Raw genomic sequence first — 15,332 nt, 5'->3', positions numbered from 1 at the left:
CAAAATGATGCTTCTCAGTAATCCCCCGCCTAAAGCCGAACAGCAAAGAGAAGTGCTCCATCATCAGTGGGGCTGGCGGATGCAGACCAGCAGGATGACGCGGCCCTGAAGACAGGGTTTTAAGGGAGGGCACCTGGCAGGCAGGTTTAGCCTTTGAATATGTAGCTAATCAAGATGTTGCCTAGAAGATCCAAACGTTACATGTATTTTTCAGGACTCACCAACGATGTGAGCGTCTCTCGATTTTTGCTACATGTGTGTATTTGCCAGTTGCTGACACAGGGCATTCTTGCTTGTCCTTTCTCTCATTTAAAAGCTCGGCAGCTCGACTGCAGGTTGTCCTCAGACCTCTGGCTTGTGCCCCTTTACCTGTCCACCAGCTCCTCCGTGGGGCCTCCCAGCTCCCTGAGAGGTGTCCACATTTGGCTTTCTCGTTCATGCCTTCCTGGTCCACGTTCACTTTTGACTATCAAATGGTATTTTAAATACCCAAGGAGTAAAATGTTCGCTCTTGCAAATTTAATAACTGAATGAACGTAACTCAGAAAAGTTGTCATGACTACTGCAATATACTTATGTCAGAGCCATACAAACACAAAACAGATCCGTAGAGGCAACAAGTGATTACTGTACATGCACATTTGTCTCAGGCTCCCTTTAAAAAGCCCCCTCCCTTAGCGCCTCTGAAACATGGTTTGATTTGCACCCGGCATTTCAGGACTGACTCTTCTTCCTGGGTGTCGTCTCAGGGACCATATTGACCTTGGGACATGATGTGGGCCTTGACGGTCAGTGGAACAGGAACTGGGATGTATTGTTTTGAAACCTATCTGTGCTTGTTTGTTCTTCTGGCTGATTTTCGATGTGGTGGTTACCGGACTTCCCCTCCCACAGCTCCAGGGGTGTTGTCAGAGAAACTGAGATCTCTGTGGCCAGATGGTCTTAGGATTTTTAGTGTGTTTTTCTGCGTAAACTCAACTGGGTTTCAGACTATTTCCAGGGATTTGACACATTTCAGTCCTGTTTTTCTTTAGGGTTAAAAATCACATATTGTGACAATTTCCTGGAAGAGAAAAATGGTTCCCTCCCCCCTACGCACACACATTAAAAAAAAAAAAAAAAAAAAGCCCTGGAAGGGTTTTATCATTTACAGGGGGGGAGGAGATACTCAATTCTCCTCTCCTGGAGGTGGGGTTCATCTGCTTTGAACAAACACAGCAGCAATAGTGTCATCTGAACACTCAGACAGACACGAGGAGTGTGACCTCACCAACGATCTCTCCTTGTTTCTGTGTGTACATTCTCTTCTTTTTGGCCAGTGGTTTTCCCCAGAATAACTGCCCATCTGCCCCGTTGTGGACAGCATTCCCATAGACCTCCTAAAATCCCAGCAGTACTTCCCCTTTAGTCTTTTTCGTTGTCATTTTAAATTTCAAAGTTATTCTTTAATGAAAAGATTTGGGTTTGGGGAAGCCAGTGAGAGCCTGCCTCCCCATCCAGGTGGCTTCCAGCCAAAGCTGTCCTCTCCATCTGGGAGTTGTTTCTTGAGCGGTTAGAACCTCTTTCATTAAAGCAACATAAGGGCAGCATGTGTACTGCCAGAAACACACCTTTGTAACTTTTATTGTACTTATATATTTCTGTGTTTTGCAGTGTTGGCATAGTCTTTAATTGAATGTACGCACTTTAGCCTTAAACACAGATCAGCATGAGGTTGTAGCTGAAAGGATGGGCTTTGGAGCAGACCAACTTGAGCTTGAATCCTGGCCCTGCTACTTAATTGCTATGGGTGTGACGCAATTTGATTGTCCTTTCAGAACCTTGGTTTCCTCATCTGAGCAGTGGGAATTCTAAGGCCCACCTCCTGTGGGGTTTTATTATTTTTAAGGATTGTTTACATGAAATGCGTAGAATGCTTGGCAGAGTGCCTGGGCCACAGCAGGAACTCAATAAATCTCCATCACAGGGGGTCCTCAAACTTTGAAAACTTTTAGGATGAGAAGCCCTCTGTGAAATGAGATCTCAAGCAGAGCTGTAACATATAAAACACGACAAAGTAGCACTGTTCCTGTTAAAGAGCAAGGGCGGGTGGGGTCCAGGCTCTTCCTCCACCGCCTGTCCCCGTGTCTGCTGGTTTCCGTGCCTTGCCCACCCTCCTCACTTGCGTCAGGGAAAGGGCTGAACACATATACGTGTGTGTGCAATGTTACATGTGCAGTATTTCTAAAGTCTCCAGCTTGACAACGATGAGCAACAAGCTTTTTCATCTTTTGACTCAGACCTGCTGACAGGTTTTTGTTTTTTTGTTTGGGTTGTTTTTTTTTGTTTTTTTTTTACATACTACTAAGCCTTCCAGACGATATTCTGTTTCTTCATCTTGTGCTCCGTTTTTGAGCTGAAATCCTTCAAGGTCAGGGAGCACATCTCTCAACTCTCTAAATAGCATCCCAGGGTCCCATATAACAAAGCTGCCATTTCTAGGTAGGCTGGGAGATGTTGTATATATTTCCATTTTGAATGAAAGGTGTCCTTCTTTCCAGCAAATCACTAATTTTGCATTGATAAGGTTCATGAATGCACGCAGCACATTTGAATCACCTGTTGGGAAGTGTGGAGAAGAGCTGACCCACTTTTTGTAGAGGGTGAGGGAAGCCTTCTCCACAAAGGCTTAAAAAGCTACCCAGCTTGTGGCAAGAAGACGGAGTCAGGGGAACTGAAAGAGGAAAATGTGGCTCTGTCCCACCTCCCTCTTCTTTCCAGGTAGCTGGTTGAGCCTAGGACCAGATTCATGAGCTATTCCTAGAATAGGGCAGAGTTCAGAAACAAGCCATAATAAGACAAAAAGACACAAAACCGAAGCCTACTGTTTGAACCCAAGATTATCTGTTTGCCTTTGGAACAGCGTCCTACACAGAGTGCTAAACAGATATATCATAATGATGATGATTTTGATAAATAAATTCTCCATAGAAAAAAATCTCTCTGTTACTAAAGAGAGAAAAAATTAAACAGTGGTTTTCCCACTGGTAATGTATTTTAGAACCACTTTGTTTGAAATGTCCCGGAACAATTATGGAACATACTCACATGCAGATACATTGATAGCATTGGCAAATGAAATTTGGCTTCCCGTTTACTTTTATGTAAGAACATGGGTTTTTTTCCCTCAATTTTAGAAGCAGTAAATGCTTCCTTAAAAAAAAAAAAAAGCTGGCAAAATATTAAAAATATCAGAATAAAAAATACCCACTATCCCACCTTCCAAAAATAACACTGTCAACATTTTAGTGGTTTTCCTGCATTCTATTAAGTGTTTGGTCTTTTATGTAAATAAGATCTTTCATCGGTGGTATCATCGTAGCTTTACATGTTTCAAACTTTGTACTTCTCGCTTGTTCTTTTGATTAGGAAAGGAATGAGGAGGGGACATCGTAATTGGAGAAACTGAATTTGAGTTTGGATCTGACTTGTAATCCCATTTCAATGGCTCTCACCTTAAAGACCAAATTAACCAGAATTTGGTTAAAAACTGAATTTAAGAAGCAGACACAATGTTACTCCCTTACTTTAAACCATTTAGTGGCTTCTCATCTTGTTCTGAGTCAAATCTGAACATCTAAGCTTGCCCGGCAAGGCCCTGTGCACCGGAACCCCTGCCACCTCCAGCCTCCCCCTGTGGTGCCCACCTTCCTTCTCTCTCTGGGTCAGGGCCGCCTTCCTCTGCACTTCCCCCCAGTCCAGGCCTCCTGCCTGGAACACCCTCCACTACCCTCTGCTCAAATGTCATCCCTCAGAGCCGTCTTCTAGATGAGGCTCCTCCTGGCCACAGCCCCCTGCGTGTTGCCTTTGGAGCGTCTGTCACAGCGGGTCGTTCCCTGCACCACCTGCTGCTTGTCTCTCCCTTTCCAGAGGCCGTTCTGGGCATCAGGCCCATGTCTGACCTGCATCACGCACGTGGAGCCTGAGACCTAGGTCACCCTCAGTAGGTACCGACTGGTACCTACTGACTGGAGCAATTCCTGCCCCAGGGAGGAGCTGGATGAGACTAGAGGACCCCCTCAGGTTTCTCCTGTCCCCACAATACATTGTATTCTGTGAGTTGATGAAGTGGTAACTCAGGCACAGACTGACAAGCTGCCGTCGCTCAGATGTTAGTTAATAAGCCTTCAAGATGCGGGTTAAATACCACACATCCGGAGAGGAAGTAGCCTAATTATGAAATCTAATATTTTGGTAAATAATACAGACATGTAAGTGTCATCTGGTGCCTAGTCACATTTTTGTGGCGATTTCCCTACTGACATAAACATGACTTTTTTCCCCCAGTCAGAGCAGTAGTCATGCCAATAGGACACACGGTATAAACCTGTAGTATACATGCAATATAGAACAGTTTGCGAGGAGCGTGAAACTTGGCCTTGTAGAAGCAAGCATTTTGAAGATGTTCTTTGCACACAGTAAGCAAATGTGTGTCAGATGGAGGTGAAGAAATCAAGGGAGTCAAATAACCTCTTCACATGCACAGCTCTACACAGCAGGCGGTGATGAGTGTACTTAAAAGGCACTTGCCCCTAGATGTCACTCTTAAGAAGGGTTGGATAGGAGAAGTCTGGAGCTCATTCACGGTGTTGTTTTAATCTAGGCCAGTTTCATCAGGCCTGGCTGGGTCGCCACCATGGGCAGTGTTGTCCCCAAGCCAGGGTGTCCCCAGGCCCCTCAACCCGCAGGCTCAGCCACGCCCAGTCTCTATGCAGAGCCCTGGCTCGGTTTCCTACGAACCTTCATTTGAAGTCCATCTCTGTGGTGGTTTCCTCTCATCTCAGGTCCCAGGCTACTGTAGTTACTTCTGCCCCAGCTCCTCCTGTTCGCCTATTAACCCTGCCTGTTCACCCGCCTCGAGGACTGGGGCCCCGCGCCCTCCTGCCGTTTGCCTTGCCAGAGACCCCCGTGCTGTCCCCAAACCCAGTCACAGGGACCAGCGGGACCACAGAGACCTTACCCCGGACACTCTTCCGAGGACCGCGGCCACCTCGCCGTCACTCCCCAGTCCTAGGCTTTGACTCCCTTCCTTGCTTGCACTTGTCTAGGCCTCTAACTGCCCATACCCGGCACCTGCCAGGCTGGGCTTTCTCAGCCTCCTGCTCCCTCCCGTTGGCATCCCCAGGCCTGTTTCCCCCGTGGAAGAAAGCACACCTGTTCAGCACACGGCTGCCTCTCAGGTCCTGTGCCAGGTCCAGGCAAGGCGCACGTCCTTACAGTTAAATCCCTTCAGGCATGACTGTTCCCCGATTCACCCTGATTTTAAAGCAGTGACTCTTGCCCCACGTTGACCTTGGCTTTGGCACATGAAGCACTCATTCATCATGTATTTGCAGATTACCTACGGTGTGGCAGACGCGCCACTGGGCCCAGGTGACACGAGCAGAGGCACGGCCCCGTTGCACACAGCTCTGCAGTGAGGGTTCACCAATGATGGGTTCATTGCCGAGGGAGCAGGGAATCCTGCCCTGGGGGATAGAAGAGGGTGTGGAGAGAAAGGAGTGTTTTATTGGGGGCCTTAAAGTCCGAGTTTGTTTTCATTTTGCCAGGCGCATGCAGGGAGGGGAAGGAACAGCCAGGCGGAGAGAAGAACAGGAGCAAGGACAAGAAGTTAGTATTTAGTGTCAGTATTTTAGGAACAAAGAGTACGGTTGTCCAGGATGGATGCAACCTAGGTGTACGTGGCCGTGTGTAGTGGAATTTGAACCAAGAAGGGAAATTTGGGTCCAGTTTGAAGCAGTGTGTGGGATGGATTAGGGGGAAGAGATCCAAGCAAAGAAGTCACTTGCAGCTCAAATGATTAATCACAAATTAATGTAATCAAGGCCTATTATAGGGCAACAGGGAGATAAGTTTATCTGTGAATATGAATAGCTCATAACATACTGAGTTGACAAAGGATTTGCATCCTCTCGGGATTTGCAGCCTGGCCCACTAACAAGGGCAAGCTCAGCCTCTTCCATCCAGGTCTGAACTCCGCCCTCTGTTCACGCTCTCCATCAAGAGATGCCCTCAGAGAAGGGTCCGCGTCAGCCATGGGCAGGAGCTTGAACGTGTCGGTGTGGTTTCTCTGCCAGATGCAGGCTTGCATGTGTCTGTAGAATTGTCAGGACTTAGCTAAGCTTGCTGAATTTTATCACTTTTCTGGAAAAGATATGAATATAAGACTGGAAAGATGGCCTTGGATTGGATGTGTACGTTGATCCACCAGCATGCAGTGTCACTCAGTCCCTAAGATTAGACCCCTGTTACTTTTAAACATTTATCGAGAGTAACCTTCCAACCGGCATCCTTCTCTCAGTGTTTAGTTTCTCTTAGAGAATTGTTCTGTCTACCATCAGAATATGATCAAGGATGTTATTCACCACGCTACAAAGTACACGTTAAAAAGATCCTCTTGCAAAAGTTCTGTCAGGTCTTAGTCTCTAGAAAAGTTATGTTTCTCCTAAACACATCGTTTTTTTAAATCTTCTGAACATTGGATGAAGTAACAGATTCGATTTTCCTTTTAGTTGAACATATATTTGAAAACCGCCCTTAGCAAGAATATAGGATTTGTGATCTATAGCTTTAGTCTCTTTTCCAAACCCATTGTGGATCCCTTTGCTTTTTCCACCCACTTCTAATTAATGTTATTGTGACTTTTATGTATCCCAATAATCCAGCGTCAGCCCTTTTTGGAACAAGGCGCAAATGCAAATAAACACACACACATACATACAGTCTATTTAGAATATTTAACTGAAGTAGAACAGTTTAATTGTAACTTTAGGTTTGTAATGAGCTTCTGGCTAAATATTTGAGAAGATGACAGTACAGCCTTTCCCCTGGTAGACAGAGCTAGTCTGGGAATCATTTCTAAGTTAGTCTGAGAATCATTTCTAAGTCCTTAAAAATGGCAATCCTAAGTCAAACTCCACAAGTGCACGGCCAAGTGTCAGACACACTCTTCTTTCAGATTTACCAGATTCCTGCATTACTAGGTCTGCTAATCAGTGACCATCTCTGTTTTGCCAAAATAACTTCTAAAGGCATTGCTTAGCCAATTCGTTGATTTTTATTAAAAAAAAAAAAAAATGAAATCCTCTTTGCAATATTTTTTCTCCCTTCTCCTTCCTCTAGCAGACAGAGGCCACATTACTATTTGGGAAAAGTAGGTGGTGAGGATATTTCTTCTCATTGATGAGTGTTTGTGAGTGTTGCTTCTCTCTCTCCTCTCAGCTCTGGATTCTTTTTCTGCTGTTTCTGTTTTATGGCCCTGAGGTTACTTCCTCATTTTTGTGGCTGGGTACAGTAATATCTCACTTCCACTTTGTTTCTAGATGAGAATGGAGGCGTTTGGTTTTAAGAAAAAGTAGGACTATTCCACATGACCTTGAACTGTCTAAAGCAGCCACAGCTCATTGGTGGTTAAAAAAACTAACAGATTGTACATAGAAAGGACTTTGTTTTCAGTATAGTGAACTGATAAGTTGGGCCAGTGAACAAATCAAGTCAAAGGGTTGATCCTGAAGTGGTAATAGATTCCTTTGTTCCTAAGACTTATGAGAGGGGTAGCTCTGTAAAAAGCAACCTTGCCTTTAGTACTGGTTGTTGTAATTAAGGCATGTGAAGCAACTCTGAAATAAAGAGCAGATGCAGGGTGTAGGCTCAGTCTACTTAGTAGCTACTCACAGGTAGTGGTCCAGCCAATGACAGTAACCACGTGACACTGTTCCCCACGTTCACACTCGCTAACAAGTACCTTAAACCAAGTCCCAGACATCAGGTTCTGCCCTTCCCCCTTCCTCTCTGCTCCATGATACAAAGCCTCAACCGGCAGTTGAGAAGCACAGAATGAGGATGCGTGTGGTCAGTGCCCGGCAGCCCTGGCAGAGGGGAAGATTCTGTTGCTGCAGCCGCTGACTTCTGTGCTCTGTGCTTCCCCCTGAGCTCCCAAGCCACAACCCTACAGCCCCTCAAAACACAGGCCTCTGCTGAGGCAGCACGGTCAGGATGCTCGGACAGACCCTATGGCTGAGGCTAAGGGCATAAATGAAACCCCTGGGGCTGGAGCGGGCAGAGCAAGGACCCAGTTGGGCCCCTCCTAGCAAGAGATCCACCTGTGGACGTAGCCTGTGCGCCATATGCTTCCATCATCCCCCCACCTCCTGGGGTCAGCGCCAAGCCAGCCCTCCATCAACTGGTGGGAGCGGGGCTCATTTCCCACCCCAGGTCTCTGCTGTCAGAGGGGACTTTTTGGACAGATGGTCTAAATGGCAAGATGACCTCTTCCGCATTGAGAAGTGTGTGCTCAATCATGCAGCTCCTCCTACTGTCAATAATAATAGCCAACCGTTTACATAGTGCTTGAATCTCACCACAACCCTGTGACATGGCTATTGTTATTATTATTCTGATTCTAAGATGAGGAAACCGAGGTCTGGAGAGGTTAAGTAACTTCTCTGATGACAAACAGCTTGTCGGTGATAAAGCCAAGAGCTGAATCCAGGCAGTGAGGTGTGACTGTGTACTTTTAACCCCTGCTCCACACACCTTGAAGCAAAAGATAAGTCTGTACCACGTCTCTGAGTCTGCGCCGCCAGACAGAATGTAGACATTGTGTTTGACCAGTATGGGATGTGTGGTTAAATTTGCAGATGAAATTTCATTCTCATAGAAGTGACCCTTCGGTGTGAAAATTAGAATTAACCAAATAAATTTGAGCCAACAGAAATTCCTTATATAGGTGAGATGGCCTTGGAGAGCAACAGGACAGTTCCCTCCCTTTATGTGTCTCTCTGTGGCCACAGCGATCAGTGAATCGGTGAATTGTCGCTTAAATGTTTACTGAGCACCCATGGATTGGTGCTGTAATAACTTGACCTCAGATTAATTTTCCTCCTCAAAATTTTCATTAGAGAGTTTGACCACACAGTGGGCTCAGACAGCAGGGGCTTTGCCCAGAGCCTCCAGTGTACAGAAGGCTAGAAAATAATTAAAAATCAGAATGTCCTCTAATTCAGAATCAAAAGGCATCCCTATCTCTGCCCTTGTGAACATTGTGTGAGTTGGCCCATTACTGAGACTGTTGCCTGGGGTGAAGCCTGCCCCTAGCCTCTGTAATTACCAAGAAATGAGAGAGACCTCAGTGAGTCCTTGGGATGAGCAAGAGAAAACAATTTCCGGACGGAAGTGTAATCATTAAGAATGCAAGAGTGCTAATGCACCTCGGCCGCTTCTAGGGCACCAGTGATGCCTGGGCCATGGCAGGAACAGCCCAAACAGTGCAATGGGTCTGTTGAGTCTCCTGCTTCGTGGTAAGTAAGCACGAAGAGAAGATACAGAGTTGATCTCCCCTCCAGGTGGGGAAGGAAGAGGACTAACATTTATTGAACCCTCCTTTATGTGCCAGCCTCTATGCCGGACGTTTTATATATATTGTCTGACTTTAAAAAATGCTGGAATAGCCCACGGGTTTTTGTTCCTGGACAGGGTGATGCATACACAATCCAGCCTTGACTTAGAGAATGACATAGGCCTGACCCCCACTATCACTGCGGTTACCCTGCACGGGCAGGTGACATGGACAAAATCATGTAAAACCAAAAAGAAAAACCACTATTAACATTTTGGCCTGTAAACTTACATTCTTCTTCTCTTTGTAAATATCTTGTGTCTGTTTCCCAAAATGGAATTATAGTACATGTTTTGTTTTACACCTGCTTTTTAAAACTCCCTTTTACATTCTTATTAAATACTCTTCTACAGGGTCATTCTCGTATGAAACTGTAGATACTTTCATAAACCCTTTTTTATCAGTCTCCAAGTGTAGGGCATTTAAGTTGCTTTCAAGTTTCCACAATGTTAAACAATATTCTAATGAACATTCTTGTAGATGAATCACTGCAGAATTATCCAATTTTTTTAAAGGTCAATTCCTAGCCTGGAAATTGCTGGGTAAAAGGATGCCAATGTTTCTAAAGTCAAGCTTATTGAAGCATAATTCAGAGAGAGCAGAATTCAGCCTTTTTAGGTGTATGGGTCTTTGAATTTTGACAAATGTGTCAGTTATGTAACCACCACCACAATTAAGTTATATAACATTTACAAGTATTTTAAAGCTTTTAATGCATGTTATCAAGTTGTCTGCTAGGAAAAGTATGCCTATTCCCATCTACCATCAGCCTATGAACATTGGATATTATCCTTAAAAATTAAAAAAAAAAAAAAAGATTTTCCAATTTGGTAGGTGAATGTTTCCATCTCATTTTCAGTTACATTTATTTGATTACTAATGAGGTTGCTTTTTTTTTTCATGTCTGGTAGTATGATATACTGTATCCTTGGCCTATATTTCTAGCCATTTATCTTTCTTATTGCTTTGTAAGAGCCATCAGGCGGCTAGGGATGAAAAAGTGATCTGTCATGTTGCAAATATATTTTCTCTTGTCATTTGCCCTTTTTAATATCGTTTATAGCGTTTTTGTTTTTCCTCAAAAATTTGAAGTTTCCATAATCTCTCCATCTTTTCCTTATGGAGTCCACCTTGGAAATCAGCTTCAAAAAGTCCTTCCTTTCTCATTCCATGATTATTTAAATATTTTCCCTTCTTACATTTAACTGTTTAATTCTTTTGGAATTTATTTTGGAATAGCACATGGAATAAACTTTATTTTCCCCCCAAATTATGAGCCAATTATACAAACCCTGTTGATCAAATAATCTTTCCCCACTAATCTGTCACCTTTATTATGTATTTAATATGTACTTAGAAATGTCTCTGAACTTTCCATTCTGTTCCACAAAATTTCTTATCTTTCTTTGGAGAAAAATAGATACTATACCACACAGTTTTAAATATTGTAGTTTTATAATGTGCCTTAATATCTAGGATGGCTATCCCAGATAAACTTAAAAACATATTTGGGTTTAAATATCCAATAGGAAGTTTTATTCAATTTCATTATATTATAGATGAATCTGAGAAAATTTTTTACCTCTATAATAAGCAGTTTTATTAGTGAGGAACATGCCACGTCACTCTATATGTTCAAGTTTTCTTTTCTGTGCTTCAGTAAATTTTTACAGTTTTAAAAAAATGGTTCTGCATGTTTCGTGTAGGTGTTCATCTCAGGAGTCATGAGGGTTTTGTTACCATTGTTCACAGCATTTGTCTTTTTACTTTCTAACCGGTTGCTCATACTTATAGCATTCTATTTATTAATTTTGTAAAGAGCTAGTTTAAAAAAAATGTTACAATAGTATTTTAGTTTTTTTTTCCCCTTCAGTGTTTCTAGAAGACAATGTTTATTTGTAAATACTAACAATTTTACCTTCACTTCTCTGATCTTATACGTTTCTTTTTCCTGGACTCATTATTCAGAGTGATTTTGACTGGTAATTCCATATCATTACATTTTTGTTACATGTTAAGTTACGTGTTACTTTTATAATAATCAAAAGTGGATTTTAATCCAGTAACTTACGATGAACTACTCTTGAAAGTTTCTGATAAACCCTAGTTGGCAATGGAGTTTTATTCTCTTAATATTTTACTCAGTATTTTATTTTGAAATATTTAAACCTATAATCATTAATTTCAGTTTTCTTTAACATGCCATCTTTGCCAAATTATGATATTAAGGTTGGGCTGTTCTGATGTTGTAAGATTGGGAACCTTGCAACTTTTTCTTCACGTTGGAACAGTTTAGTTGGCATGAGCATGCTTGTTGCTTAAGAAGTCGGCTTCACTCACCTGTGTCCCCTACTCCAAGGCTTTTAGAGGAAGCCCCAGCTGTAGCACTTTAAAGCCTGCTCTCACTCAGTACTCAGAATTTATATTAAATTTCCAAAGGTCATTCAACAGTTTTGAGAGTCAGACAATGAAAAGCTAATTCATCCATTTTCTTAGAATAGGACACATTGGAAAATAAAGATAAAGACTACCCGAAATCTCAAACAGCACATTTCCATCCCTTCTTTGGATGCCATTAGCTCTTGGCGAACATTATTTACGCTCACATAAAGTTAATTGATTCCAGGATGGTGTTCAAAAACTGACTCATTCCTCTTCAGAGACTACAGAAATTTCCACCCTTATTTCCCTAGGAAAGAGATCAAAGTAAAAAGGTAGAGTAAGAGATAAGATGAAACTTCCTGTATCAGTTAGTGTTCCTTGAGCACACCCTGGGTGTAGGCAACCACACTACAGTGCTTCAGAGATTATGAAAGCAGTTTATGTTCTCGTCAAGTTTTTCATCTGAGGCAGGGGATCTGCTTGTGATGATTTCCTCACAAGGACAGGATGATGCCATGTAAATTCCAAAACAGATCGCTGGTCTTCAGCCTACTTTGTTGCCATAACAACAGTTAACAGCGCTTTCTTTCCCTTTATCCAGGATGTCTGTGTCAAGGCTTACCTAGCCCTTCGTCATCACACAAACCTACTCATCATCCTCTTCTCCATGATGCTGATGACAGGAATGCCCCAGTTAACCAGCAAAGAAGATATAGAATACATTCGGGATGCCCTAACAGTGGGGAAGAGCGAGGAGGATGCTAAAAAGTATTTTCTGGATCAGATTGAAGTTTGCAGAGACAAAGGATGGACTGTACAGTTTAACTGGTTCCTACACCTTGTTCTCGGCATCAAACAAGGGGAGAAACATTCTGCCTAATACTTTGGGCTAGAATTAAAAAGCTTTAAATCAGCCCAGCAGTCATCAAGCGTGATTTAAAATGTCATAGGACATTATGAAAGCTGCCACTTGAGAAATATAGCTCTTTCTCTAGCTGAACTCTTCCCTGGAGAAAAATATTGGCGTGTCTGATTGTTTAAGTGATGTTCAGTTTCAGGCTTATTTGCAGCTTTGTTTTTTTTCTCATTTGTCTCCGTGATGTTGGAGAACATTCTAAGTTAAAACAGCCTAATTCCTCTCTCATGGTGACTGATGTTTTGACTATCATATTATTGAGTACTTCTGGAAATTCTTTAGAATAATTGGTAACATCTCTTTTCATCTGGGTTTCCTCTCAGTTTTGGTTATCCTTGTGTTTCTCAAACTCTTTTCAAAAGAAAAAAAAGTGATCACTCTAACCTTTGTCTCATTCCTTAAATGACACTTCCAAACATCCCCTCCAAGGTTGCAGACGTTAGTGATGTGCTGAAAGCAAGGAAAGCAAGCTAGTCTTTTCAGGGTCTTTTGTAATTAGGTTCTGTTACCACTGAGACTCACAAACACAGAATGGAAAATCTGAACCTTTGTGCTCTGGCCCTTCTCTGCTGGTCTGGTTCAGGGCTAAAAACAGCAAAATTTGTCTCAACGCTGCCTACAGAGGTCTCTCTCAAGTACAATTATGATAGCCTTCTCGGTATAGAAACAGGAAGTAACTACAGGGACTCATTTGGGGCTTTTATATTCCCCACCCACTGCCTTTCTCCCTGCCTCTCTTCTTCCTCACTTTCCACCTTCTCACGTCTCTTTATTCAGAGTTGTGAAATCTTCAAGAACACCTTTACCCTAGAACTCAACAATTAATGGAAAAAGAATTTCTCCTTTAAGGATACTAGAATTTTAGGTAGTTATGTGTAAAGATGTTTGCCAGGGTTTTTAGAAAGTATGTTATTAAAGAAGACATTCCTGAAAATATGGATGAGTTTCCAAATGCCTTAATTTTAAATTTTGGTCTGAGCAATTTTTTCTTTCCTTTTTAATGGAAGAAGATATATAATATCTTAAAAAGTTCTCCAAGTTTGGAAGAACACTACTTGCCCCATGCATCATGCAGTGTAAAAGACTTTTACACTCTGACACATTCTTCAGTTTTCCTGAAAATAATTGACATGTCTTCTTTAAAAACTATTTTCACCTCTTAAATATTTTACTATTTATTGGAAGTGTTAACAGAGAAAGATCATTAAATTATTTATAAAATATTTTTAAATGACCTATAGTTAATACGTGACATAGAAATAACTGTTAATGGTGTCTGTGTTTAAGTATAATGAGATATAAGTATATACTTAATTTTTAAGTTTTCTAAATAGATACCTGGGACTTCCCTGGTGGTGCAGTGGTTAAGAATCCGTCTGCCAATGCAGGGGACAGGGGTTTGATCCCTGGTCCAGGAAGATCCCACATGCCGCGGAGCCACTAAGCCTGTGCACCACAACTACTGAGCCCATGTGCCACAGCTACTGAAGCCTGTACACATAGAGCCCGTGCTCCGCAACAAGAGAAGCCACTGCAATGAGAAGTCCAAGCACCGCAAGAAGAGTAGCCCCTGCTCGCCACAACTAGAGAAAGCTCGCATGCAGCAACAAAGGCCCACCGCAGTGAAAATTTTAAAAAATAAATAAATAAAATTTTAAAACAAAAATAAATACCTGTTGGACTTTGGCCTAGCCCAAACCTTTCTTTTTGAGCATGCAAAAGCCCAGTGGTTCTTAACTCGGGTTGCAAATCAGAATCACCAGGGATACGTTAAAAAATACCCTGCCTGAGTGCCCACTTCAGGTTGTAATTAATTAGTTTGGGGTGAGGCCTAGACATCCGTGTTTTTCTGAGTACTCCACGTGATTCTAATATGCAACCAGGGTTCAAAAGCCCTGCATGACCTTTGAAGGTGCAGGTAACACTGCTTCCTAGCCCCCTGAGTCTTTTCCCGGCCCCTAAGGTATGGAGCTCTCTTCCTTGACAACTCATCCTTTTGAAATCACGCTCATCACCCTGTGTAGAGGACCATGCCTGTAATGAAATGTTTATTCCTCTGTGTTAATGGAGAATAGACATTTTACAGAATTTTTAAACCAACTATTCCCCACCGTTCTTTTGAAGAACAGGAAGAATGATGCTTTCTCATTCAGAAGAGGATGCTTCATTGTTCTTATAAAGCATAGTCAAGCTCAGACCTTGCGCGCAGATTTCGCTTTTTATTTAAATTGCTCAAGTAATCATCTCAATGATAGAAGAATTACAGAGGAATGTATTTATAGTTAGCCTCTTGGTGCATGGCGTACAAATTTGCTCTTCAAAAGAACAAGTTCTTTCATTATGCTGATTTTGTATATGTATGTATCACTTTGGGGTTGATTCTTCCAAATTCCAATGAAGGTACAATTTTAACTCTGTAGACTTGCAGATAAACAAAAATCGCCTTTGTGTGAGACCTTCCCAATGAATCACATGACCCACAACTTTTATACCTTTGACAATGTGCTAGAACCTGGGTCATCTTGCTGCTGGGAGGAGATGTTGGGGAACTACCCCTACTCCCTCTTCAATGCCAAATGAAAACAGAGATCACCAGTC

General features: G+C 42.5%; 1 protein-coding gene across 1 annotated transcript in view; it reads left to right on the top strand.

Moving 5' to 3' along the window:
- Positions 1-13,659, top strand: part of PIK3CG (phosphatidylinositol-4,5-bisphosphate 3-kinase catalytic subunit gamma) — a 30,606-nt gene extending 16,947 nt beyond the window's left edge. The window contains exon 11 of the mRNA XM_057731853.1: positions 12,420-13,659. Within this exon, the coding sequence (XP_057587836.1) occupies positions 12,420-12,698 (279 nt within the window). The 3' untranslated portion in view covers positions 12,699-13,659. The remainder of the gene's footprint in view (positions 1-12,419) is intronic.
- The last annotated feature ends 1,673 nt before the right edge of the window (positions 13,660-15,332 follow it).

The sequence above is a fragment of the Hippopotamus amphibius genome, chromosome 4 (assembly GCF_030028045.1).
Source record: "Hippopotamus amphibius kiboko isolate mHipAmp2 chromosome 4, mHipAmp2.hap2, whole genome shotgun sequence".
In the NCBI taxonomy this organism is placed as follows: domain Eukaryota; kingdom Metazoa; phylum Chordata; class Mammalia; order Artiodactyla; family Hippopotamidae; genus Hippopotamus; species Hippopotamus amphibius.
Note: the sequence above shows the minus strand (reverse complement) of the source record. Positions and strands in the feature narration are given on the sequence as shown.